General features: G+C 38.8%; 4 protein-coding genes across 4 annotated transcripts; 1 reads left to right on the top strand and 3 right to left on the bottom strand.

The window, feature by feature from the left end:
• Window positions 1-698: 698 nt before the first annotated feature.
• On the bottom strand, window positions 699-4972 carry si:ch211-122f10.4 (cathepsin A-like). Its single transcript, XM_043245726.1, has 11 exons — window positions 4704-4972; window positions 4213-4324; window positions 3901-4038; window positions 3661-3822; window positions 3485-3576; window positions 3325-3409; window positions 3098-3238; window positions 2870-3006; window positions 2628-2790; window positions 2447-2536; window positions 699-1433 (listed from the first exon to the last, which is right to left on the bottom strand). The coding sequence occupies exons 1-11, from the start codon at window positions 4961-4963 to the stop codon at window positions 1350-1352; spliced, it is 1464 nt and encodes a 487-aa protein (XP_043101661.1). The 5' UTR covers window positions 4964-4972; the 3' UTR covers window positions 699-1349.
• Window positions 4973-5527: 555 nt separating this feature from the next.
• slc38a7 (solute carrier family 38 member 7) lies at window positions 5528-11282 on the bottom strand. Its single transcript, XM_043245787.1, has 12 exons — window positions 11122-11282; window positions 9859-10276; window positions 9697-9750; window positions 9099-9243; window positions 8873-9017; window positions 8593-8691; window positions 8445-8502; window positions 7575-7689; window positions 7335-7482; window positions 7039-7238; window positions 6884-6935; window positions 5528-6752 (listed from the first exon to the last, which is right to left on the bottom strand). The coding sequence occupies exons 2-12, from the start codon at window positions 10120-10122 to the stop codon at window positions 6635-6637; spliced, it is 1398 nt and encodes a 465-aa protein (XP_043101722.1). The 5' UTR covers window positions 10123-10276; window positions 11122-11282; the 3' UTR covers window positions 5528-6634.
• Window positions 11283-12139: 857 nt separating this feature from the next.
• Window positions 12140-17837, bottom strand: got2b (glutamic-oxaloacetic transaminase 2b, mitochondrial). Its single transcript, XM_043245773.1, has 10 exons — window positions 17680-17837; window positions 15743-15899; window positions 15241-15369; window positions 15076-15135; window positions 14281-14442; window positions 13955-14059; window positions 13642-13792; window positions 12900-13065; window positions 12661-12811; window positions 12140-12554 (listed from the first exon to the last, which is right to left on the bottom strand). Exons 1-10 carry the CDS (start codon window positions 17760-17762, stop codon window positions 12432-12434), a joined length of 1287 nt encoding a protein of 428 aa, XP_043101708.1. The 5' UTR covers window positions 17763-17837; the 3' UTR covers window positions 12140-12431.
• Window positions 17838-18769: 932 nt separating this feature from the next.
• bmp15 (bone morphogenetic protein 15) lies at window positions 18770-20979 on the top strand. Its single transcript, XM_043243458.1, has 2 exons — window positions 18770-19256; window positions 19665-20979. The coding sequence occupies exons 1-2, from the start codon at window positions 18911-18913 to the stop codon at window positions 20471-20473; spliced, it is 1155 nt and encodes a 384-aa protein (XP_043099393.1). The 5' UTR covers window positions 18770-18910; the 3' UTR covers window positions 20474-20979.
• Window positions 20980-24819: the final 3840 nt, after the last annotated feature.

A 24819-nucleotide genomic window follows, 5' to 3' on the forward strand; every position in this document is an offset into this window, starting at 1 on the left:
GTAGCTCTCAATTCCACATTTTGCCTGAACGAGATCCTCAGCTCATCTGTTCAGTTCGTAGATCCCTCCTATCGAGCTGATAATCTCATCCGGGTGTGTTAAAGAAGGGAGACATGCAAAATGTAGAGAGCAGGGGTCCCCAGGACAGGAACTGAGATCTATTACCAGCTCCATATGCCGCTTTACCTTTCTGCAGGTGCTCATCGTATCATTAGAATATCATCAAAAAAGTTGATTTCACTAATTCCATTCAAAAAGTGAAACTATTAATATTACGTTCATTCATCACGCACAGACTGATACATTTCAAATGATTATTTCTTTTCATTTTGATGATTATAATGAAAATCCCAAATTCAGTAACTCAGAAAATTAGAATATTACTTAAGACCAACAAAAAAAAAAAGGATTTTTAGAAAACTTGGCCAATGAATGAGAATGAATATAATGTACAAGTTTGACTTTTTGAATGCAACTTTTTTTATGATATTCTAATTATATGACCAGCACCTGTATATCTATAATCTTTATTTCCTCTTCCTCTCTATTTATACTCTACCACACTGCATTTATGTCCACATGCTCATTAGATTTTTTTCATTAGGCTTAAATCAGTTCATTTTCATGTCTCTTCTAGATGCCATTTAAACAGTTGCTATGGCTTTAATTAAGCTTAATTATTGCAGATATAAACAAACTACACTCAAAACAACTTTTTTTATTTCTTGGTTTATAATGATTCCATGTAAATAACCTTCCATGTAAAAATCTAGTTCTTTAAACACACCTTAAGGACCATCTTGGACCAAATGGGAGTGCTACATACTCATCCACATAATCCTTATTAGGAGATCTGACAAATAGGTTGGATTGCAAACAATTTATAACCATAGACTAAAATAATTCATAGTATAACATTTTTTCAGTATTGTGAATCAAGGGTAGGAAGAAAATGAATACATTTATTCTCATTTCTCACAAATGAGCATCTTACCTCTTACAGAACTAATAATAGAAACCCATGATTTAATCATTTCAAAACTATGTGATATTAACTAATACTGGTTTTAAAAAGTGATATAAACCTAAAAATGTTGATTATAACAAAATGGCATTATCCCAATACTATGAAAACCACCCACTGTGTTCAAGTGAAAATTGATTTAAAAAGATTTAAAAAATAATAACAATAAAATAAAGGCATATCAACATATGCAAACACACGTTACACCCACCAGTCCCTGAGAAAATTATTGTGCAATCTTCATTTTCACATTTCAACAGTTTTCTTAACCAAACCTAATTTTTTAGTGGTCTATTTAAGACAGGGCACGTTGTCTGGAGTAAGTTCAGTAAGGCTTATTGGACAGGAAACTCTTTAGCATCTGGAGAGATGGACCAGGAGCCCACTGAGGAACCATGTGACCTGCACCCTGGAAAAGCAGAGTTGTACGTCACGCTTCAATACATATAAGCTTTCACCATTTAGCCAAAATGTCTAACTGATCAGAGTCGGTTATTAGAGATGCACCCAAGCCAAATAAAATGAAACACTGCACTGACGGCCAAACGCTGCTTTTCGCATATGCTAATTGTTTTCACCATTAAATAAAATTAAAAAGCCCAAACTGGCTTTTTATTGTTGTCTAGCTTTTTAAAGAGAAAAAAATATTTACAGAAATATTTACATAAATTTAATTTTACACTAAACATTAAAAAACAAAACATAAGTTAGAAAAGCAATTTCCTAACTTGAATTAGGCATGCATTTTTATTTTTTAAATGTACAAATAAATGCATCCTTGCTGAGCAGAAGAGAATTCTTTGAATACATTGGAAAATATTACAGATCTCAATCTGAACACTATGTGTGAATGTTGCAATAAATGAATTAATAGAGCGGTATTATTATTGTTGTCTTTTATTTTATTTTTAAAGAACGCATGAAAATGTTACTGAGCAGCTGACGAGTAACAATGTCTCAGTACAGATGTGGACTTTGACCCCTAGCACTGTTTGAATACAGGCAATCTGTGCGTCTATTAGAAAACATAACCCTTTGCAGTTTATTTACTAATCATTGGCCATTTCGTGAATTCAGTCATCACACAATAACCAGGAACAGCCACACTTCCTCGTTTCATCAATCACTTGAGATGCAGTGTTAAACAGTCTCTTGCTGTCAGCGCTTTTAATGACTGGAGCATCTTTTTAGACAGCTGACATGTTTGTCGCATTAGCACTCGCAAATATGATCACATCACTGTTCGGCATAATTTATTCTGTCTTTTCGGATAACTGAACAATTCCGGTTGCAGAACATTCAGTGCATCCCTAATAACAATCTCTATTAAGCTGCACATCAACACAGTCTTATGGATGCTGTAACTAAGAAAAGTAGAACTACATCTGGGAAAAGACCAAGACAGGCTACACACAAACTTACCTTAACTGTGAGGAAAGTGATGTTGCCAAATTGCTGGTAGAATCCAGCAATCTGTTTATCATGAATCCAGGGTTGGTATTGTGTGCTCACCTTGAAGAAGAAAAAAAAACAACAACATTAAACTGAAAAGGTGCTATACACACACACACACACACACACACACACACAGAGTAGATCTCACCTTCTGTCCAAGCTGCTCAACAAACCACTGGTCCCCAAGGAAGTTACAAGCCATATCGGTATCTCCATTATAGACCAAAGCTCTCAGACCCAAAGCCAGCAGTTTCTCATAGACATCCTTCACAGTTTGGTAAATGGTATGATACTGTCTTCCCACGTCATCGCTGCGTAAAACAGAAGAACTCATGAAGAGCTTCACACATGCGCTCAGAGAAACCGCGCGTGAGGGCCGGTGTCGGTTACCTGCAGATGTCCCACGGTGGAAGCACGTCGGGAATGTGCAGCGCCTTCCTCACATCTCCTCGGTTAAGCCAGTTCATCTGAGCAGTACTGTTGATGCATGGAGGCACTCCCTGAACATTTGGAGTACTTCCTACTAACTGAACAGACAAAAGAAAGCACATTTCTTTGTTCTGTCAAACTCATCAAAGTGGATTGGAAGGTCGAGCGCTTAGATTGAACGAGACCCACCTTATTAGCTTCCCAGTGCTTCCTGAAGTTTTTGAAAAGATGCATCATGGCTCTCTGAGATGTGACACCTCCAGCACAGTCGAGATACAGCGCATATGTATTCAGGCCAGAGTTATAGACTATGTTAAATGCATGCGACACCTGCAAGAGACAGAAGACTAGTCCCCTTAAACAATGGCAAGGCTGTACAAGAGTTGAGAGCGTGTGTGTGGATGCATTCACGTTACCACATCCGAGCAGGACTCTTTAGAATTGTTATAGAAATTACAGACTCCATTTTGACAGCAGTTGTCGTTCAGATCCTTCCACAGCCTATAAGGAAAATACTGTTTACATTTTTTAAAATCAAAATATTTATTGGAGTTATTGCAACAAACACGAGCTTACTGTTCTCCAAACAGCCCATGATAGTTTCCAAAGTAGATTAGAGATTGGTCATTTAGTGCAAAGCTACTAATGCCATTTCCTACAGCAAAGCCCTGCAGGACAGAACATACAACACAAAATTACATTTTAAACACTATATTTTAATAAATGTCATTTGAAAAGCACAGTACAGCTACCTTAAAGTTGACTTTAAGTTGACCTCCGGTGGCAACTCTCAGACTGAGCGTGGGTGCGTAGATGCCTCCGTAACTCTCACCAAAAATGAAAAACTCATTCTGGGTGAAATTTGGAAACTTGATGAAAAAACTTTGCAATGCCAAGTAGTTGTTATCTGCCACCTGAGGAACAATACACATTAATGCTTTAAAAGTCTTTCTTGATGGACTATGAAAGCACATGAATGTGTAGACACTTACCTCATCATCATCGGTTTGATATTTCTGGTCATCCGAGTAGGAATAACCCACTCCGGCAGGCGACTCGAGATAAACAACATTGGCGATTTTATTCCAGCTGAATATGTTCTCATAAAGTGTGGCTCCATTATCATTGACCTATGAACACACAGATCAAACACAATGTTTATAGTTTTGAGTTGTACAGAAAAGCACTTCATTGACTGAATGTTTCTCGATGTTTAACCTCATGTTCTTAGCTCTTTAACATTAAACCAGCAACGCACTGTAAATAGTTGTCATTCCTTTACAAAAAGACACGTATCAGCGTACATGAAAGGGGCCGTTCTCTGATAGAAACCCATCCAAAGAGCTGCAGCCTGGCCCTCCGTTCAGCCACAGGACGACTGGATCTTTAAGTGGGTCCCTCTGAGACGTTACAAACCTGTAACATGCATATATTAATATATATATACACACACACACACACACACACACACACACACACGAAATGTAATACAGTGATTTTCTAGACTGAAACCATGCCATGGTATATGACTATTATATTACACACGGCGCAAAAGTCCTATAAACGACTATGGTATGGCCAAAATAATAATAACAATAAAAAAAATTAAATAAGAATATTTAAATACTACAAAAAATAAGATAAAATGTCGCTTGTTGCACTTAAAACGACTTTAAACGTTTTTCATTGGGCATGCGGAAACCCTCCTAAAATAGAAACGTTATCCTCCTCGCGAACAAAACATGCTGCATGCGCTCAGCTGATAACTTTAAGACAAAAGGCAAATAAAACTCACCAATAATGCAAAAACTTGCCAGAACTGGCCTTCAGATATCCTGACCACTGACGGTAATTGGGTTTGAAAGACATGCCCGGCAGATCCAGCACCTCGTCCGGATCATACATGCCGCTCGCGACATGCACAGACACGGACAGAAGACAGAAGAAGACTCGCAGAGGAAACATCTCACACAGCCTGACGGACACGGACCCGCACACAGCGCTCGAAAAGCCCCGAGACCCCGCGGCTCGCGTTTCCCGTCCACCGACTGTCATGTGACTTTTACAGCCGTCAGGTGACGCTGACAAACGGGGCTCCGCCCACTCACCCAGAACCGTCTTCTTCTTCTGCTTCTCCCTCAGGTGACCATTATGAGCGGATTAAGATTCATCCTAACTAATAACTCGGCGGCTTCATTTAAATGACTTTGCTGGATCACCTAGCAAAAAGTGAAACCTAAAAAAGTGTCGTTTTATGCAGTGTTAACATTCCTTTTTCAATACAAAATGAAATAGCTGAACAAGACGAGCAATATTTATTATTATATACTTACGCCAGTTAAGTCTTTCATATTTGGATGAATTATTTTCATAAATTAAAACATAAAACTAATTCATCCTCAAGACGTTCGGCAGAAGACATTTGGAAAAACCCATCATGCCCTTGCCCCAAATGACATACTTAGTGTACTTTAAACCTATCCTTCATAATGTGGCCAGCCATTTACTTTTTCCTATGTATTTAAATATTTTTTTGTACATTTTAAGTTGCACACATGAGAGTTTAACTGCATTTTGCAGCTAAAAGGGGAGAAAAAAGGATGACAATAGAGCACAAAAGCAGCTTTGCTGATTTATCATGGAACATCCCTTTAGTGATTGCACTGAAACAGCAAAAACATTCAATAATACACGATTGTGGAAAAGCAAACATGCATCTAGTGTTACTGATTAAATCCATGAGGAATTTTCATATGTAGACATTATTGAAAATTGGAGCATGTGGTACAAAAGAGGATCGCCAGCACACCACAGTTGTGACTTGCACAATTAAACTGTTAGGAGAATGGTTTAATGGGACCTATACGCTCTCGTTCGCACACTTCAGTACCAGAATTTATCCCCTAAAATAATATAAACACAAAATAATTCTCACATTATTAGTTAACCATCTAGTCTCACTCAAGTATCAGTGAACTAGTTAAATCAGAAAATTATTGCACCATTGGCCTAAGCAAAAAATTTCATGAAAAACACATTCACAAAATGTGGCTAAAACAACAATGCATTAAATGAGAATAAAAACCATTCATTAAGTATTTCTGAAATACAGTTTAAATAACTAATTTCCGATCTAAGGAGGGAGGCACGCACACACACACACGCACGCACAAACACACGCACACACCTTATGAAACATTGGAATTACAGGCTTGGCAGTGCAAGTCATGAAGAAAAAGGTTTGCAATAAGATTCTAAGGGTAAACACTATGAACACTGACCACATTTGCAATGTCAAGTATATAAGGCTTTCATAAAATCAGTTTCTTAAAAAAATATATAAAAATTAAAAAAGAGAATGGACAAAAAACAAAATTACATTTCAAAAGTAATAGGCTATATTTGGAAGATCTAACACTGGAGGATCTAACACAATGTCCATATGCATTCAGGCTATAGTGAAGTACAGTGTCCTTCACAGGGGTCCTCCGTTCACAAACAGCCAGAGCAGAGAGTTTGATGCTGCATGCAGGTGGATGATCCACTACATCAAGAGGTACAGACTTCTGTGGGACCGCTGCGCTTTACAATATGAGAAATTACAAACAGTCCCCTGAAGACAACATAGAGGTCAGTGGTAGACGTGATTTTGACAGGCTTTATTCCCTTGGTTTTTAAGTTGTCTCTGTTGGTCCGTAGACCCATATTCATGAGGTCACAACCCGTCTATGGGCTGCTGGGATGATTGATGATATCTTGGAAGATGGCATTTGTAGTCGTCTGGCCAAAGATGAAAGCACCAATCGTGACCATAACGACCCCATAGGCCACCATTCCCTTCCAACTATAGAGAAATAAATCGGTTATCAGTTTTGTCTTTGAACACTGCTGAAAATAAAGGGTTTAAAAATGGCACAAGGGTGAATCGTTAATGACTATTTTTGGGTGAAAGAAATAAGAAATAAATGAGTTTACCTGGCTGACCTGACATCATGCTCTGAAAGCTTCGCCTGAATCAAGCACAAACCTAAAAGACAAACATCAGAAGGATAAATGCAGTCACTGTTTGTAAGAACACGGATGTCATTTAAGAAAAAAGCAAAGTCCAAGAACAAATTTAACTGTAATACCTGGAAAAACGAAGATGAAGCATGCAGCCAAACCACCAATCAGTGAAATGACTCTTCCGATATCAGGAATGAAGAGAGCAAGAATTAATGTGAGACAAAACCAGACGAGTGTCTGCAGTATTCTCCGTCTCCGTTCCCTGGCCACATCGGTCTCCACCTCCTCTCCTTTAAAACGCAACCATAAACCTTCCAGCACTGCCCTAAAGCACAAACAAATACACAGGTGTTCTTTAGATCGGCCTTGAAACGTGTCTTTTTCATAGAAACACACCTATAGACCTCAAAATGGCCGTTACCTTCCACAGAAGTGCAGGATTGGGTATGAGGTAACGACACAGATGATGATGAAGGCTCGAGCAATGGCCACCGCGATGTCATCAGATGGATATGACATCAAAACATCCTGGCTTACGCTCGAGCCGAACGACAGGAAGCCACAGACACCTACAGAGAAAGAAAAAACAAGCCTAAATGTTACAAAACCGGTTCATATTAGCATGACCTCGTATCTGACTGGAATACTGCAGCTAACATACCTGTGCCTGTATACACAAAGAGGCAGATGATCATGCTGATTGTAACAACTACCCACCAAGGACGGATTTCTGGCTTCTTCATGCTGTTGAACACAGGAACGCTGCTGACATGACACTGGGAAAAAAAGGGTGGCGATTGAAGGGAACGCTTGACTTCAAAAGTAGTGAACTGAGACAAGTTGTTGGCTGAGAAAAATATGCTGCTTTTATGAATGCGTTCATACAGCAAGGATGCATCAAATGAAACAAATGTGCTACTACAAACAGATTTTCATTTCACATGCTGTTCTTTTGAAATTTCTATTCATAAAGAATCTTGACCAAAAACAAAAAGATTCAGAATGATTTCTAAAGTATTATAAAGACACTAAAAAACAGTAATAGCTTCTAAAAAAATTCAGCTTTGCCATCAAAGGATTACAAATTTACATAAATGATATTACTATATTAAATTATCAATTATATTTTAAAAATTATACTTTTTTTTTAATTAATAACAAGGAACAAAAGGCTGTCATGCTTATTACAAGTTCAAGACAATTTCCATAACTTCTTGAAGCACAGTATTACACTTTTACTCAATTGTTTGTGTACACAATACCTTTATCCCAATACTTAATACATTCTTCCAAATTATGAATAACAGTAATTGTAAGTTATTGCTCTCCATACAGTATATTTCATTTACAATTCTCAACCACTGGTCTTTTGTTGGAGGTTCAACCTGAAACCATTTACATGATAGGGCTTTCCTACAGCTAAATAAATAAACAAATACAGCCTTCATGAGCAGAAGAGACGTTATAAAAACATGACAAAAACTAAAAATCTCACTAACCCCAAAATTTCAAATAAGAAAGGTTCACACACCTGGAACCCAAAGCAGATTGTGGGCATGGCATTGAACACATCGGTCCAGGATGCAGGGCTGAAAGACAACAAACATCCTCACCTTATAGTGATCACAATCTCTTCGGCGATATGCAACTCAGATAACTGTTCAAAATGTACTTCTGACCTGACTGGGATGATCCCTGGAGAAATGTCTTCGTCAGGCCAGATGTATTTGACGATGATTATGATTGTCACGTACCAGGTGCCGATAACACTCAGGGTGCTACGGATCGATCAGCACAAACGTGCATGAATGACTTAACCAGCAAATACCGAATAACATCTTGAATGACCAAAAGCGCAATTTAAGCAAAAACGTGACCTAATCACAGCTGGGACACAGCACTGCATAAATCAATAACTTAGTTAAACAGTAAAGGAAATAAAAAACAAGACGTTTCTACCTGGCATACTTCTGAAAGCCAATCTCTTTGGGTATAGACAGAGGAAGTATGATCAGCAGTGAGGTCAAAGTGATGGTGAACTTGCGATCTGTGTACCACTGCGAGCTAATCATTTTCTCGGACTCATGGTTTATTGCACCAATCACTGTAGGCAGAAAGACAGGAAATCAAACTGCTTTCTTTAGACTATTTTGACATGCCTAGATATATACGCGAGCATACTTACGCTTGTCTAACTGATCGCCAATAATAATTAGGAAGGCTATGCAGGTGCCAAATGTGTAAACGGCGATGGCCAGCTCACATACCACACCAAGAACTTTCCCACACACGGCACGAATCACCTCCTGATATGTCGTTTCGTTGCTCACCTAAGGGAAAAGCCGTGGATTTCAGCCTTTGTAATTCAAAGGTAGCTATTGTCAAAGATAATATTCAGCAAGATCAAGAGCTGTCATTACTTTAAAAAGTATGATGATTATATGATGATTAATATCAGGATTTGTGTAAATAGTGATTTAATGCATTATGCCTCTTTAAAAGAAATACACTAACGTTCAAAGTTTTGGGGCGAGTATAATTTTTTTGTATGTTCTTGAATGCCAAGCTTACTAAAGCTGCATACATTTAATTAAAAATACAAGAAAACCTGTAATTTTGTGAAATATTCTTATCATCATTCAGTTCACATGATCCTCCAGAAAACATTTTAATATTTATTTAGAAAAAAAAAAAGTTGCCTAGCTGCAGTAAATTGTCTTTTTTTAAAGCTTTGAACAGTAGTGCGTACTCCTTTTATGTGTCTGAAACAGATAATTGCTCACCTGAGAACAATAAGCCAAGATCACCAGCCCAGTGATGATAAAGACCATCATACACTGTGAAAGATTAAGCTGAATAAGGATCATTTGGAATATAACTTTAAAGAACAGACACCTCTGCTTCAATGAATACTGTCTGGTTTTGTTTACAGTAGTCTGTCTCACCATTTGAAGGGTCACTCCAGCTGTGACGCCTCCGGCCATGTTGAAAGCAGCAGGAAAATTGAGAAGACCAGCTCCCAGGGCAGCATTCACCACGATAAACACAGCCCCGAGTAACGAAGTCCCTCCCCGTCTGTCGTCTGATTGATTAGGAGGTTGGATGGAGTCCACACTGGGGCTCTGCAGGAGCCATGCTCTTTCTCCAGCGTCCTCGCTGTAGCCCCAGTCACCCGCCTCACTGTTAATCGCCCTGTCCGCCCTCGACATGACGCTTGCTTTTCTCACCACTCTCAGGTAGACTTACAAGGACACCATAGGGCAAAAGCAGAGGCAAACACACTCGGTCTGTCAGTCAAGAGCTGCCACCGTTGAGGTGCAAACACACACCTGGGCTAACACACATCCACACGGTCCATGTCACCTTTAAAAAAAAAAGAGGGAAGGGATTTCACAGACAGGGGTTATCAGCATCATACAGTTAAATAGGACATGACTGTATTAAAATATTTAAATTTAAAATAACTGCTTTACTTTGATATATAGACTTCAGTGTCACGTGGTCCTTCAGAAGTCATTTTAATATGCTTATTTGGTCCTCAGTTATGTTCAAATTCAAAACATTATTACTGCTGAAAATAGTTATGCTGCGTATCTTATGGAAACCATGATACATTTGGCTACTGACGGGTCTGAAAGACGTTTTCACAAATGGACTAAAATGGTTGATCAGCATTATAAAAAGACAACCAGCGTGGCTTGCACTTTAGGACATGCCTGGGAGTCACGGGACACATTGTATTTCTCAGCTGATCACCAAGCAGACATTTCAGACAACTGATGAGGAAATGAAATATGCTGTCCACAGGAGAAAAAACGCAGCACTGTCTGAACCGTATCTTTAGAGCAGCTCGATTTCTAGAAATCTCTATCCTAAATGTCCTAGGACGCACAGGAGATAGTGGTAAAAGTTTATGTCAACATCACAGCAGTGACATTACCACAATGTAATGGGATTATCCTAACAAAGATTAACAAGGATTCATCAGGCCAAGTCTAGGCAACTGACAGCATCGATCAGACACTGACTTACTAGGCAACACTTATTTCATTCATAGCTCACGTGCTCTATATTCACTGCTTTAGGAAGGTAAGCAAAAATTGCCCTGACGAAGCCAAAATAATCACATGACTCCCATAGCAACACTGCATTTGTTTCGCTAATAAACTCTCCGGTACGAACGAGATGTGATGAAGCAGAGGTCTCACCTCATGTGTATGTTCTTTGCTGATCTTGTACTGAGGTGAACCGGTGTAATATTTTCCGGCGACGAACCAGAAATAAAGATGTGTCCGCCGTCTCAGCTGGGATCTGTTAGTTGTGTTTTGCTTACACAGCAGCAGCAACACTATAGGTGTGTTCGACTTGATCGGTGAGTGACATCAAAGTACCGCGAGAGCGATGGCGAGCGCACACTCTCGCGGTAGTTTGATGTCAGACACTGATCGGCCAATCAGTGTCTGACATCAGAGTTCATGCGGGTTCGTACCGAGCGTTTATGACTTCCGGGTTTTGGGTAATGTAGTCCATTCTACGGTATTAACGGATTAATAGATATTTAATGTCTAATGTAACACCTCTGGTAACAGGCTCCACTTCTTTGTGAAAATCTTTTGAATTTTGAATAGTTTTTTATTAAAGTTGCAGTAACTTTTTTTGTTAAAAAAATTTCAAAAATAATATTTAAGAAAGTTCGAAACTATCGCCTTTCTTTAGCTTAATTCACAGCGGTTAGATTGTAATGTTTTCTCATTTGAGTGGATCGGTAGGTTTTCGCGGGAAATTCGAGCATGGCAGTGCGTCATTACGTCATGTCTGTAAACATAAAGATTGCGTTCTAATATTCCAGTTTTAAATGTGCTTCTGATTACATATAGCCCGGGAATAACCCTACACAAGATTTGTGTTTTAAAGAAAAAGTTTGAAGTGAGCATAATTTGCTTTTTGGGTTAAGATATTTTTTAATATGAAATCCGACTGATAATTAGGGATTAGACTGTAAATAAATTTAAATAATACACACTATACTGGTCACGCAAACTGATGTTGTTAACACTAATTTGAGAATAAAGTATAATAATAATAATAATAATCTGCAATGTTTGATATGATCAACTAATGATCAGTTATTTTCTGGACCATGGGGAAAAAGTGACAGTAAAAAGTATCAGTGTAGTTTACAGTGTGTGTCTTGTTCTGTCCCCTAAAAATAAAAATAACAAAGCATTAAATAGACACAATACCCTTTATTGTTCTTGTTCATTTTACTTCACTCACACAATAAATAAAGTTCATACAGAATTTTAACAAGATGGAAAATTTGTTTAGTCACAGAACTACAAGATATCCTGCGAGATGGTTACAATTAGACACCCTGATAACATGTCCAGGATTCATGTTGACCTAGTAAAACAGCCAAATAAAGTGAAGCCGAGATCTGAGTCCAAAGAGGAATAGTGGGGCGGACTAACAGAAACAGGACCAGCAGACCAATCTCCTGTCTCAACATGAATTGGATCTACTTAGTGACCTGATGAATGGCATGTGCAAGGTATCCCACATTTCCAGAGGTCACACCGGCAACGCTGATACGGCCATCTTTAGTCATGTAAACAGAAAACTCCTTTGTCAGACGCTCCACCTGAAACACAATTATATCTCATACTGTTAGAGCTCGTTCCACTTTACAATATTTAATTATGCATATGCATAAATATTCACATTTATGAGCGCGCAAAGGATAGTACCTGCTCAGGTTTGAGTCCAGTGAAGCAAAACATGCCAATTTGGTCGATCACGTGTTGCCAGTTGTGAGTAGAGCCCTCGTTCTTCAGATTATTCACCAGCATTTCTCTCATTGAAATGATACGGTCAGCCATACCCTTCACCTCCTCCAGCCTACACAAATACATGCATGTCAAAAAAAATAAAGAACCACAAAAATGTATAAAAGCAAGTTTTGTAGGAATATGCAAGGGAGTCTCACCATGTTGAACGCAGCTCCGGTGTGTTGAGGATGGTGGAGGCGATGCGTGCTCCATTCATGGGTGGGTTGGAGTAAATGGGACGAATCAGGATCTTCAGCTGAGACTCCACCCTCTTTGCCTCCTCAGCATCAGCACACACCACTGTGAAGCCTCCAACACGCTCACCTACAACAAACCACATATGACTATGGTGGTGTGTCAAACTATTCAAGAGTTAAAGAGTTTGTGGTCAATGTGATTTTTGCTTTTTTAGGATTACACTGATTAAATACAATTTACAATGATTTACAAAGTATATCCAAATATGTATCAAAAGCAAAAAAAAAAAAAAATATATATATATATATATATATATATATATATATATATATATATATATATATATATATATATATATATATATATATATATATATATATAACATTTTAAAATACAGCATAAAAGAAAAACAATAATTTTAAATTGCAAAAAAATTTCATCTTGCCAACCCTAAACTTCTGAGCAACAGTGCATGTAAGGTGTGTATTGCCTTTTGTTCACTGACGTCTTTGTTTTTGGACATTGTGTTTAAAATGCTTTAAACGGTCGTTTTTTGTTTTTTTCCTTCATTAGTGAGATTTTTTTTGCAATTTACAAACATAAAAGGTCCAATCTGGGCTGAATATTGGTAGAAAAGCAAAGCAAATGAACAAGAAAATGGTTTACAGTGTAAACACAGTGACCTACACACAATATACTCACCATAGAGACCCATGTTCTTGGCAAAGGACTGAGACAAAAGGACATTGTGCCCCTGCTCAATGAAGTATCTCACAGCCCAGGCGTCGCGATCAATATCTCCACTAGCAAAGCCCTGGTAGGCCATGTCGAAGAACACAAGGAGTTTCCTCTTCTGCAGAGAGAGAGAGTGGAGAACAAGATGGTGAAGCAACATCAGGTCAACAGTCTGGAGTATCTTATTTAATGAACTCTAAAGAAACATCATTACTTTGACAAGCTTCACAAACAAGGCAGCATGAAGTAAAAACAAGATCGAAACACCCGTCACACGCACCTTGATGACAGCCGAGAGCTCCTTCCACTGCTCTGGTCGGGGGTCCACACCGGTGGGGTTATGAGCACAAGCATGCAGCATGATAACACTCTGCTCTGGAATTTTCTGTAGGTAAAGAAAAGATGACAAACATTCAATGCATCGCAGACAGACAATCATTTCTAGTTGAGTGTTTCAAAACGATTCTAATACGCTGATTTGGTGTACAAGAAACATTATCAATGTTGAAAACATTTAACAAATTAAAATAGAATTTGTAACACTACACAAGTTTTTATTAGCTCGTAGGTCTGAATAGGAAAGTGCACAGTGTGATGTCGGCTCACCGAGATGTCATCGAGTGCTCCAGCAAAGTCAAAGCCACAGGTAGCAGGATCATAGTAACGATATGCTTTCAGCTGCATACCAGCATCACGGAAAATAGGGGTGTGATTTCCCCAGGATGGCTTCGGCAGGTATACATCCCTTGCCAACGTGTGGAACCGCGACTAACAGAGGAAAAAAAATAAAGAAAAAGGGGTGTAAGACAATTCAAACAATTACCTCATGACATAAGTGCTATATTCGTGTTTAGTTCTTCTGAGATATTCTAAGGTAATACTAGATCAGGCAAAGAAAATGTCCTGGGGCCTCATTTATAAAACATGCATACGCTCAGATTTGATTTTGTGCGTACGCTTAAATTCACGACAGAGCTCATATTTATAAAAACTGTCTTTGGCATGAAAAAGTGCTCAGCGTCACGTCAGGGTCCGAGGAGAAACTACGCACTTTTTAGAGTATTACAGGTTTTTGAAAATGTAAGCTGTTCTTGCAGCTCTAAATTATGATGATATTTTATGTATTAATGACGTTAATTAGGAGTCGTTAAAAAGCGGAGAGCTGAAACCATTTATTTGCGAGCGAGTTGAAGATCATTTGCGATTGGTAGATTTGAAAGAGGCGTACGCACGACTTCTCCTCGTACTTTTATTCTGTGAATCACACCAATGCATATCGGAGAAATGATCGAATTTAGGACGGTTTCAGCGTGACATTTAATAAACGAGGCACCTGGGCATGAAAAAACAGCTGCGAAGCTTGTTTGCTGAAGAAACGAACAGAACGATTGAAATACACACCAGGTAGTTGGCTCCAATCCTCAAAGAACCAGTACCAGAGATCGTCTGGACAGTAATGCTCTAAATATATAAAAAAAAAATTAAGTGTTATGTTAAATAAACATTCATTTAAAAAAGTTAACACGATAACAAAAGAACCAACAGGCGCTAGAGAAACACACTCACCCTCTTGCTTTGAAGAACCTCACTGTCTGAGCCCAGAGCGAGCTCAGCACAAGCCTTATTAAAGTCTCCCAGACCTCCAATAGGCAGGTACTCTTTATCCAGTGCCTTGGAAGCAATCAGAGCCTCAGCCTAAACAAAAACATGCTTCATTAAAAAAAATAAAATCACTACATTTTTACTGGATAAAACATTTCCACAAAATGTTTACAATGACTTAAAGCTGAGGGTCATGAATGGAATTAGTGGGCACTGCTTAAACTGAGTCAAACCTTTCAAAGCACTCAACTCAGGGTGACTTTGCAGAAACCGAGAAAAACAAAAGCACATGTTAACGCAGACACACCACCCCCTGAATTTTGCCAATGCCATTGGAGCAGACGAACCCTAATGGAAAAACATCTGTACCCTTGAAAACTATTGGTCAGTCACAGACAAGCCCCCTAAGACTTTCGCAGAACTCAGCGGTGAATATAATTTCCCCCAAAACAGAAAAAGTACATACTTTGCGGACACAGCTGAGAACATATGGCTTGCCATTGTCGTCCCTGTATGCCCCCACACCCAGGTTCATTTTCTTGGAGTTTGTGTCCCGTTTGTAGGCCTCTGTCACCCCCAGGATCGGGTCGGGGGGTCCCATCTGCACCTCAGCCCACCATGAGCTACAAAAATTAAAAAATAAATACATAAATAATGCTACCAAAAACAACTATTCAGCCTTTTGAGCTTAAAATGTTGAAAATACACAATACATATATTATATTATATACTTATTTATTTATTATTTTCCCCCACACATATTCACCCAGCTAGCAAGTATGGTAAATCAAGTAACAATGCAAACTCAAATCCAAAATAATTGTTGTTCTTTACAGTTTTTTTCCTTTTTTATTTTGCTTTATTTTATGAAATCCTTTATTGAATTCTTTTAATTAAAAGGGATCATTACTATCAATCTTTCCAACCATGAAAAAATTGCTTTGTTCCACTCCTGTGTTCAAGAACTGGATAAGGCCTTTCAATAAAACATAATGGCTACGCTTCAAGCATTAATGACTTTCTGAATACTTCACACTGCACAGAAAAATTCCAACAAACAAGTTTCCTAAAGTTTGCTATTCGATTTAGAATTGTATAAAAGTATAACTATCATGTTCACACTGCCCCAACAAATAACAAGAGACTAGTTTGTTGGTGTTTGTCTGTGTGGTGTAAATTACACTCCAGACAAACAAGTACAATTATTTCATAACCTTGTTGCTTAGCAACAACAAAAACTATTCATGCCATTCATAAAAGTATCAGTGTGCTCTGAATGATCTTGTTGTATGTTCAGTACTGTATGCATTTGAGGCTGTGCACAGTCCTGTGGAGTCAAAGGTCATCTTCGGAATCAAGTTGCAAAAACTCCTAGAGCATAGCTTGTGTGTCACAGTACCATTTAACCTGTGTGTTCGTGTTTTTAATATAACCTATTGACTTAGTAACTGACATTGCTTAGGAGCTTTTTGCATATTTACTCAGAAAATTAAAAACACGAACTGTACAAAAGCTGCAGCAGAGCAATTTAATCTGTGATGAAAAAAAAATGGAAGTCGGCCTTGGTTGTGACTTTTTTAGTTAACTTTTGCGTTAACTACAAAGTACGTAGGGATGAGGGGTTTAGTGTGGCACAAGTGGCTGTTATAACTTCGCAATGTAATAAATAAAGGTTATTGATCTTCTGTTCATCACCAGCTCTGCTTTGCCCTCCAAACGTGGTGCAAAAGGACACATACTACCATGATTTCTTGACGGAAGAACCCGGAAGCAGCAGCTCCAATCAGGAAGCCCAACCTGTTCGTTTCAGCCAATAAACGCACAGGAAACCTGTGTGTACGGTCTCCTAGTGAGGTCAAAAAGAACGCTATAGCGTTTACACGAGAGTCGTTTATTAAGATACTTGGCATTAACCTTGCTCCGTTAGTACAGAGTAACGGACGAGGCCAAGAGATAATGCTGAATACGAAAAGCAATGCTGAGTTTCTTGTCCTATTCAAGATGAAGGTCAGAAGGATGCTGAACGATTCGTTTAGTAATCACGGAAGAGATACGCTCTACATTTAACTCTATCATCCATTTGCTGCTAGAAATTGGCTTGAAGATGATAAAGACAGTAAAGGCAGCCTGTACCAGATATCTGGGAACATCCACATGCAGTGTATAATTTCACAGCACGAGCTCCATGTGAACGGATGTGACTGAGTGCGCGCGCGTGACCGTGAGCACAGATCTCATGGCGTGAGATTTAAGACTTAATTTAGTGCATTAATGTCATTCTGACAGACTAAAGAGGGTTTAAACCATTTTTCATCCCGATTGTACTGAACCTCAATTTACAGTAATTAAAATGTAAAATAATGGTCACAGAATACTTAAGACGGATTTCCGAAGATCCCTTACCTGGCTCGAATGGGCAGAGAAGCCAAAGACGGCGTCAAACTCCCAACAGAGGATATGAACTTGGACGTTTTGAGGAGAGCCATGGCCTCTGCCGCTGCTGCTGAAGCACTGAGTGAAACAAGACAGGCACGCGGCTGTCAGCGAGCGAGAGGGACGGAGAACGCCGAGGACAGCTCCATCTAGAGGAGGGTAGACGATGATCGCCATACTGGATAAAACCATTATTATTATGACACTAAGTTATTGTAGGGTTCACTTGGGTTTCATACCGCCATATAGTTCTGATTAATTAACAGTGATTTGAATCAATAAACGAAAACAACAACAACAACCTTTTATTAAGTTTGAAGTCCCCCCAAAAAAACCCACAAAAACATCAGCTATAATCTAAAGAGCGCAGTCTGTGTTGATTACCCGTGTGCTTTGTTTTTTTACATGGTTTGTAAAACATGACATGATATGTTTCATTTAACTTGTTTAATGTTTTAAGTTTGTCAAAGCTCCGTAAAGAAACACTCCATTATGTATGCATCATTCAGATAAGAACAATTTCCTTTTAAGACAATTAGCTTTTATTTTTAAATTTTATATATATATATATATATATATATATATATATATATATATATATATATATATATATATATATATATATATATATATATATATAAGAAATACGTAAAATAAAATAAAAAACTTGTTTGTGTGTCTCTTTAAATGCAAATGAGCAGCTCCAAAAGAGGGCCGTTCCTTTGCGCCTCCGTTACACAACAAACAACAATCCAGATGCTCGTCACTTTCAACTCTTGTGACGCTTCCTTTTATAAGCGCGAGCAGGAAGCTGCTGTCGCCAAGGAGCGGATTTCCGCAAAACTGTCCTGTTTACAGTGGGGTTTTTTTGTTTTTTTAAAAAGAGATCCCTCTCAGGCCCGAAATGCATATGCGTTTAATGATCAAACAGCAACAGTATGCACAAAAGGAAGCAAAAAGTGTAAAAAATAAATAAATTAATTAATTAATTAATTAAAAAAAAAAAAAAACTTAGGTGCCCTTTAGAGCGGCACGAGATCGGTGCTGACGCCTGATAGGTAATTGGGCATGACGTCACACGATTAGCGGCGCAGCAAAAAGGTTGTCAAGCTCAGGTGATGTTTAGGTTGAATTCCGCCCGCTGATTGTCTTAGACGATGGTAGCCTTTCAGGTGGCACTCGTCCGTACGAGGGGCAGAACATGAAGGCTACCAGCGGTCACACCTGTCTGAGACTCTGCGCACTGTCCTGTTTGTTTGTGCTCCACTTATTTACGCGCGTGGCCGGAAACATGGCCTCTCCGTCACATTTTGGCGTCGCCGGTAAAGAAGTTCGCCGAAATCGACACCCCAAACAGAGGAACTCCTATTTTAGACCGTTCCTAGAAAGCCAAACTGAAGACGAAGCTGTGCGACTCATGTTAAGTCTGTACAGGATAGCCGCGGATGCAGATGGACGACCAAAACAGCACAAGTTATTTGGCTCCAACACTGTAAGGCTGCTTCATGCGTCCACCACTGAAAAGCACTATATTCCGACCTCAAGTGGTAAATCACTCCGTCTTCTCTCCTACACATCATTACATCTAGAGCACATTATTCGTGTTTATAGAAGAGATGCTTAATTCCTTCCCGCACTCTTAAAATAAACATTCTTCATGGAACATTAGAACTTTTTATACTATATTTGTTTCATTGCACAAGTATAGTTTCAGATTATTTATTTTTCACACTCACCAAATAACAAAGCTATTTTAAAAACCGTTCGCTGAAAGGTTCTTTTGGGGGCCAAAAGGATAATTTTATGGCATTGCTGCATGAAAACGCCTACTGTAATCTAGTGTAACCCCCTGAAATTATTGAAAGAACTACTAGAAGTGTATTTTTTAAATGTTTAGGCCTGTTGTCTGATTTACTTTTTTGTTTCTCTCCTGCATCTAACCTCTACCGGTCAAGACCTTCAGTATACCTACACAGTGAAATATGAACTGAAAAACCTTTTGTTGGACAAATTGGTGAGAGCCTCTTTTATGCACCTAAGGTCACCTGCGTCGTCGCATCTTCCTTTTATCTGTGAGGCTCGAGTCTCGTCTCTTGAAGATCTTCCTGCGGGCGACCATGTCATAATGGGTCCTCGAAGCATGTGGAGCGAATCCGATGTCACCAGCCACGTGTCCGAGTCCAAAGGTGGCCACGTATCCCTCTTTGCCCATTATCGGTGCGCTCAAAAAAAACACGCCGGGTCCATTACACATCGAAAACGCTTCCCACCTCAACACCACCTTCGAGCTCCAGTTCTGCTGCTCTTTCTGGAGGAGAACAAGCAGCCTGTGGAATGGGGGAAGTACTTCACGCCCCTTTCCCGCCCCAGGAAGCGCCGGTCTAAGGAGCCCGGGAGCATCGTCTCCGACATCCCCAATTACAAGCAAGGGCCGAACAGCGTGGCCAAAAACCAGTGCAAGCTGCACTCCTACCGCGTGGCCTTCAAAGATTTGGGATGGGACCACTGGATCATTGCACCCCACAAGTACAATCCTCGTTACTGTATGGGAGACTGCCCTCGTATCCTGCATTACGGCTACAATTCACCCAACCACGCGATCATGCAGACGTTCATCAGCGAGCTCGGTGTGGCGGATATCCCGTTGCCTTCGTGCGTTCCTTATAAATACAAACCAGTCAGTGTCTTGATGATGGAGAGGAACGGAAACATAGTTTATAAAGAATATGAAGATATGATTGCAGACTCCTGCACCTGCAGATGACTTTGGGCTCAGGGTCAGATAAGGACGAGAACTGAATGGTCCTAATGGACAATGTGAATTTGCACCAGCACATTTGGAAAAGGAATGGCGGCATTGGGTTTGTATTTTTTTTGCCTGTTGCCATTTCTTGTGCAGTGCTAAAAGCATTCACACATAGAGAGGTTTCTGTAAGACTTGAATTGTGGAGAGCGATCAATTCAGTCTCATCTCTCGGCAGTACCTGACTTTTTGGGGATGTAGGTATTAATAAGTGGATTCTGATTGTTAAATGAGCTAATGTCATGTACTTTCTTTTCTTATTTGCTCTTTGTCCGTGTATGTTCTTTGATTTTTCTGTCTAGTTTGTATTAATGTGACATCTTTCATAATGTATTTATGGAGGGGAATGGAGATTTTGGCACTTTATTGAAGACACTGTAATGAGAAGTCTGTCTAAAGAAAATAGGAAAATGGAGAAAGAAAAAAATTATGAAGCATGAAAGAGCCCTGTCTGTTGACTTGTAGGCTTTATTGTTGTGTCTGTTGCATTTGTATTCTTTCTGAAAGCACAGATTGTGTCCGTCTTCGACAAAGGGCACAGCGTTCGAAGAAAAGGAGCAAATGCCAATATTTTGACTTCGACCAAGTATATGAGAGACTTTCATAGATGTATTTCTTAGAGGAAAAATTAAAATCCGTGCACTTAAATGAATGTTTTAATCCTGTGATGAAAGATGATGAAATAAAATAAGTATTTTGTATAAAAGAGAAAGCAAACTTACTTATGCTTGTTGTGTGGTAATTTCTCTTCTGTGTGGATTTGATCAGTAGAGAGCGCTCTTTCCTCAGCTCTGCTTCAGCTTTGGTCAATTTTAGGAGTATGCAGGAATGCTGGTCTGAACTGGCTTCTTTTGATGATATAGAGCTGGTGTAAATGTGGGTGAAAGGGCATTCAGAACATTATGCAAGTGTTCAGCCTCTTTGCAATATCAGGACAAGACGTTGACATACTGGAAGAAAGTTGTGAACATGCTTGTGTAGCATTAATTGTTAATGTAACATTGCCTACGCAATTGTACCTTTAACACATGCTCTACATTTTGCAGTCTGGTGGTGCAGCGAGTGCAATTTGTCAGATATCTACAGCTCCTCAAAACGGTTCAGGCTTTAACAATGCAATAAGTGAGAAAGAAACTAAAGACAGTTGTACACTAGTACTTTACTCTAGCAAACGGCGAATCAGAAAATGCTAATCTGGAAGACAGCAGAGCACCACAGAAGAGTGAATACAGCCGAAGGATCTGTGAGCTCAGGTAACTTGAGAAGGACTGAACAAATAAATTCAGCATCCACAGCGCCACACAGCGTCTAGAACTGATCACGACCACAAAACCGCTACAGCAGAGGTCGGAGGTCGAATTCTGAAGGCTGCTTACCAGACAGAGACACACTTTTCATAGGCCTGAAAACATGACAGAAACTTAAAAGATTGATTGTCCTCAACAACTTGAGCAGCTCTTACTTACAGATCACCCAAAAATATGCAGTCCGTCATATCCTCCTGTTATTACAAACCTTGGGGAATCCACTATCTATGGAGTTTGTAGAGAAGATCTGGGAGCTCAAGCCAGAAATAAAGTAAACCATTGTGTCCTGCAACAAAACATCACTTAAATTTCCTAAAACAGAGAAGTCAAAAGTCTCTTTGCCAATCCTATGTCTTTGTACAGTACTTTCATATCTACTGTTTGATCTCTGTGGTCTCTCTGTGTTTATCTGCTTGTGTCGTCCTACCTGTTGTGTCTTTGTTAGCTTCATGCTTTATGCTGCTTCTCTAAAAGAGCTTTCTTCAACACATTTTAACAGATATCCATATAAACAAACAGATTTAATTTAAAGACCAACAGATTGTGTTTTTGCACAAACATATGGGGATATCCTTCTATAAATGACAGAACAAGATGGCATAAACGAAGAACATACACACCATCATTTATTAATTAATTGTAGACATACGGTCAGCTCCTCTATTATACAGTTTAAAAAAATTGAAAACTACTGGTTATTTTATGTTGATCAGATTGTAGGTCTGGTATACCTTTATATAAACTTGATGTTACCGATTAGAGAAGCCGATCAGCAAAGGAAATCTTGCTATGATGTGTTAGACCTCCAATTATATGATTGTATTTTTCTGTCAGAGGACTTAGAACTGAAAAGCACGAGTCACAATTAAAGACCTTTAGCTACAGATGTAATCGCAGGTAGACTAAATTCTAAACTGGATGGAATAAAACTGGATGAATTCGACGAGGCCCTTTTCTCCTCTTTGGCAAATGATAATTGTTTCACTTCCCGACGGGATGGTGTACTTTGTCTGCAATCTTTTGACTAAGTGCCAAAACTGACAAACATGCCAAACGGGGACAGTGATTGCTGTCCTTGACCCTGGAGCGCTGAAGGAACACCCTGATGAATTGCCATCTTTTGATTCATAGAGAGATTGCTGGGATAATGGATATATTTCTTCCCCTGCAGCCGAACCCCTAAAACATTTTCTTAAGGCTACTGATGAAAGGAATTTAGGTTTTGTCTTTTTCAAATGATAAAATGTTGTAGTATCGCTCCATAATCTGTTGTTCAGTTCACAGAATTATCTAAAAAAACCCACAGTGTTTTCATAAAATCTATGTAAAGTGAATTCATTTTCATTTTAAACTACTGGTTTGTGTAAATCACAAAAAATCTTCTTTTTTTCCAGCGATTCTAGCAGTGACCTGAGAGGAGTCACGTTTGTGCAGATAGAGCTAGATACAGATTTCCTGGTAGAACTGCATAGAACGTGTTCTGATCATTATAAACACATGATTGGTGGTTTTCTGTTCACCTCATTTAATGCTATTTCCCAACCCTGCTAAATGTCTCAAAGGTTATTTTTTTGTCAAGCTAGATTTACGTGCAATGTATATGTTTTCAGTGACCTGAATCTCACACCTCATGTCACACGTTTGACTCAACCAGTGAATATATATATATATATATATATATAACATCATTCAGAATTATTAACTGTACACTAATGTTCAAAGTTTGAGGTCAGTAAGACTTTTGCATACTTTTGAAAATCCCTTATGCTCGAAAATATAGGGAAAAATGATTATTGTTAAATAATGATTACAATTTAAAATAATAGTTCTCTGTTTGAATGTATTTTTAAAATGTAATTTATTCCTGTGATGGCAAAGCTGAAATTTCAGCATCATTACTCCAATCTTCAGTGTCACAATCCATCCAGAAATCATATTTCAGTGTTTTATTTTTATGTATTAATATGGATATATATTTATTTATTGTATTCAGCATTACTACCATATGTCTGTTGTTTTTCTAACCCTGTATAAACATCAAGATGAAAAACATAATGTAAAATAAATGATAAAAAAAAAAAAAAATTTCAATGCAGAAAACTGTTTAATATTTGTGCATTACTTGAAATATAAAACTTTCATATCATTATAAATGTTTTAACCTTTTATCAATTTATTATTATGCCATTTCTGAATAACCAACAATTTTTGAACAGAAGCGTAAACAACGCAAGAAAGGCCAGTCCTCAAAGTGCAGAAATCAGGTGACCGGTATGCTGAGCTTGACCTCAATAAACAGTATAGATTTATATGCAACATTGATCTGAAGAAATCATGTTTGCCTCTCGATCAAGAAAACACTCGCAGAACCTTGATAGTTTCACCTTGAGCTGTATCACAATACAATGACCAATACAGCGAGCATGCAAGAAATGTGTAAAACAAGGCCACCAGCTTATGAAACAGTGCTGGGTATTATTTACGTGAACTGACAATCCCAAGATGATAAGCAGCATCATTTCCAGTAAACACTATGAGTCAGTGTGGAACCTTTGTGATGAGCTGGATCAGTGGATCGACTCATATCTGACCAGCTGCCGTACGTGCTGTGACTTTTCTCCATTTGTTATTCTTCATTAAAACACAGCGTATCTTTTAATCGGCCGTCGTTCTTTTTCAAGGTCCCTGAACATGTGTGCACGATAAAAAGGGCGACGGAAGAACTATGTCAAAGGAACTTTGAAGAAATGTTGATCCAGAAGCCTCGATCTATCCGACCTATATCATATATCCTCTTCATAATTAAACCTGCTTTTATATTAGTAAACACCACTGCATAGCTGTCTCAAACGTACGGTTCAGTGAATGCTGAAATGCTGACAAGCACATGTCCAAAATATGACTGATTTCTGTTCTTATCCCTCATTCCTCTCGTTCTTTCTTATCCCTTGCTTCTCTCAACTCTGGCTGCATTCTCACACAGAGCCCCAGAGGACAGCT

The sequence above is a fragment of the Puntigrus tetrazona genome, chromosome 7, assembly GCF_018831695.1.
Source record: "Puntigrus tetrazona isolate hp1 chromosome 7, ASM1883169v1, whole genome shotgun sequence".
Taxonomy (NCBI): Eukaryota; Metazoa; Chordata; class Actinopteri; order Cypriniformes; family Cyprinidae; genus Puntigrus; species Puntigrus tetrazona.

Excerpts from the sequence above, each read along its gene's own strand:
- si:ch211-122f10.4 (XM_043245726.1), bottom strand. The coding sequence starts at position 4,963 with ATGACAGTCGGTGGACGGGAAACGCGAGCCGCGGGGTCTCGGGGCTTT. Across the intron at positions 4,325-4,703 it reads GGCAAGTTTTTGCATTATTG|GTTTGTAACGTCTCAGAGGG; the intron begins GTGAGTTTTATT and ends TGCATGTTACAG. Across the intron at positions 3,823-3,900 it reads ATCAAACCGATGATGATGAG|GTGGCAGATAACAACTACTT; the intron begins GTAAGTGTCTAC and ends ATTGTTCCTCAG.
- slc38a7 (XM_043245787.1), bottom strand. The coding sequence starts at position 10,122 with ATGTCGAGGGCGGACAGGGCGATTAACAGTGAGGCGGGTGACTGGGGC. Across the intron at positions 7,239-7,334 it reads ATCCTGCACTTCTGTGGAAG|GGCAGTGCTGGAAGGTTTAT; the intron begins GTAACGGCCATT and ends TTTGTGCTTTAG. Across the intron at positions 6,753-6,883 it reads CATGATGTCAGGTCAGCCAG|TTGGAAGGGAATGGTGGCCT; the intron begins GTAAACTCATTT and ends ATTTCTCTATAG.
- got2b (XM_043245773.1), bottom strand. The coding sequence starts at position 17,762 with ATGGCTCTCCTCAAAACGTCCAAGTTCATATCCTCTGTTGGGAGTTTG. Across the intron at positions 14,443-15,075 it reads GGATTGGAGCCAACTACCTG|TCGCGGTTCCACACGTTGGC; the intron begins GTGTGTATTTCA and ends TTCCTCTGTTAG. Across the intron at positions 14,060-14,280 it reads GAGCACTCGATGACATCTCG|AAAATTCCAGAGCAGAGTGT; the intron begins GTGAGCCGACAT and ends CTTTACCTACAG.
- bmp15 (XM_043243458.1), top strand. The coding sequence starts at position 18,911 with ATGAAGGCTACCAGCGGTCACACCTGTCTGAGACTCTGCGCACTGTCC. Across the intron at positions 19,257-19,664 it reads CTATATTCCGACCTCAAGTG|ACCTTCAGTATACCTACACA; the intron begins GTAAATCACTCC and ends CTACCGGTCAAG.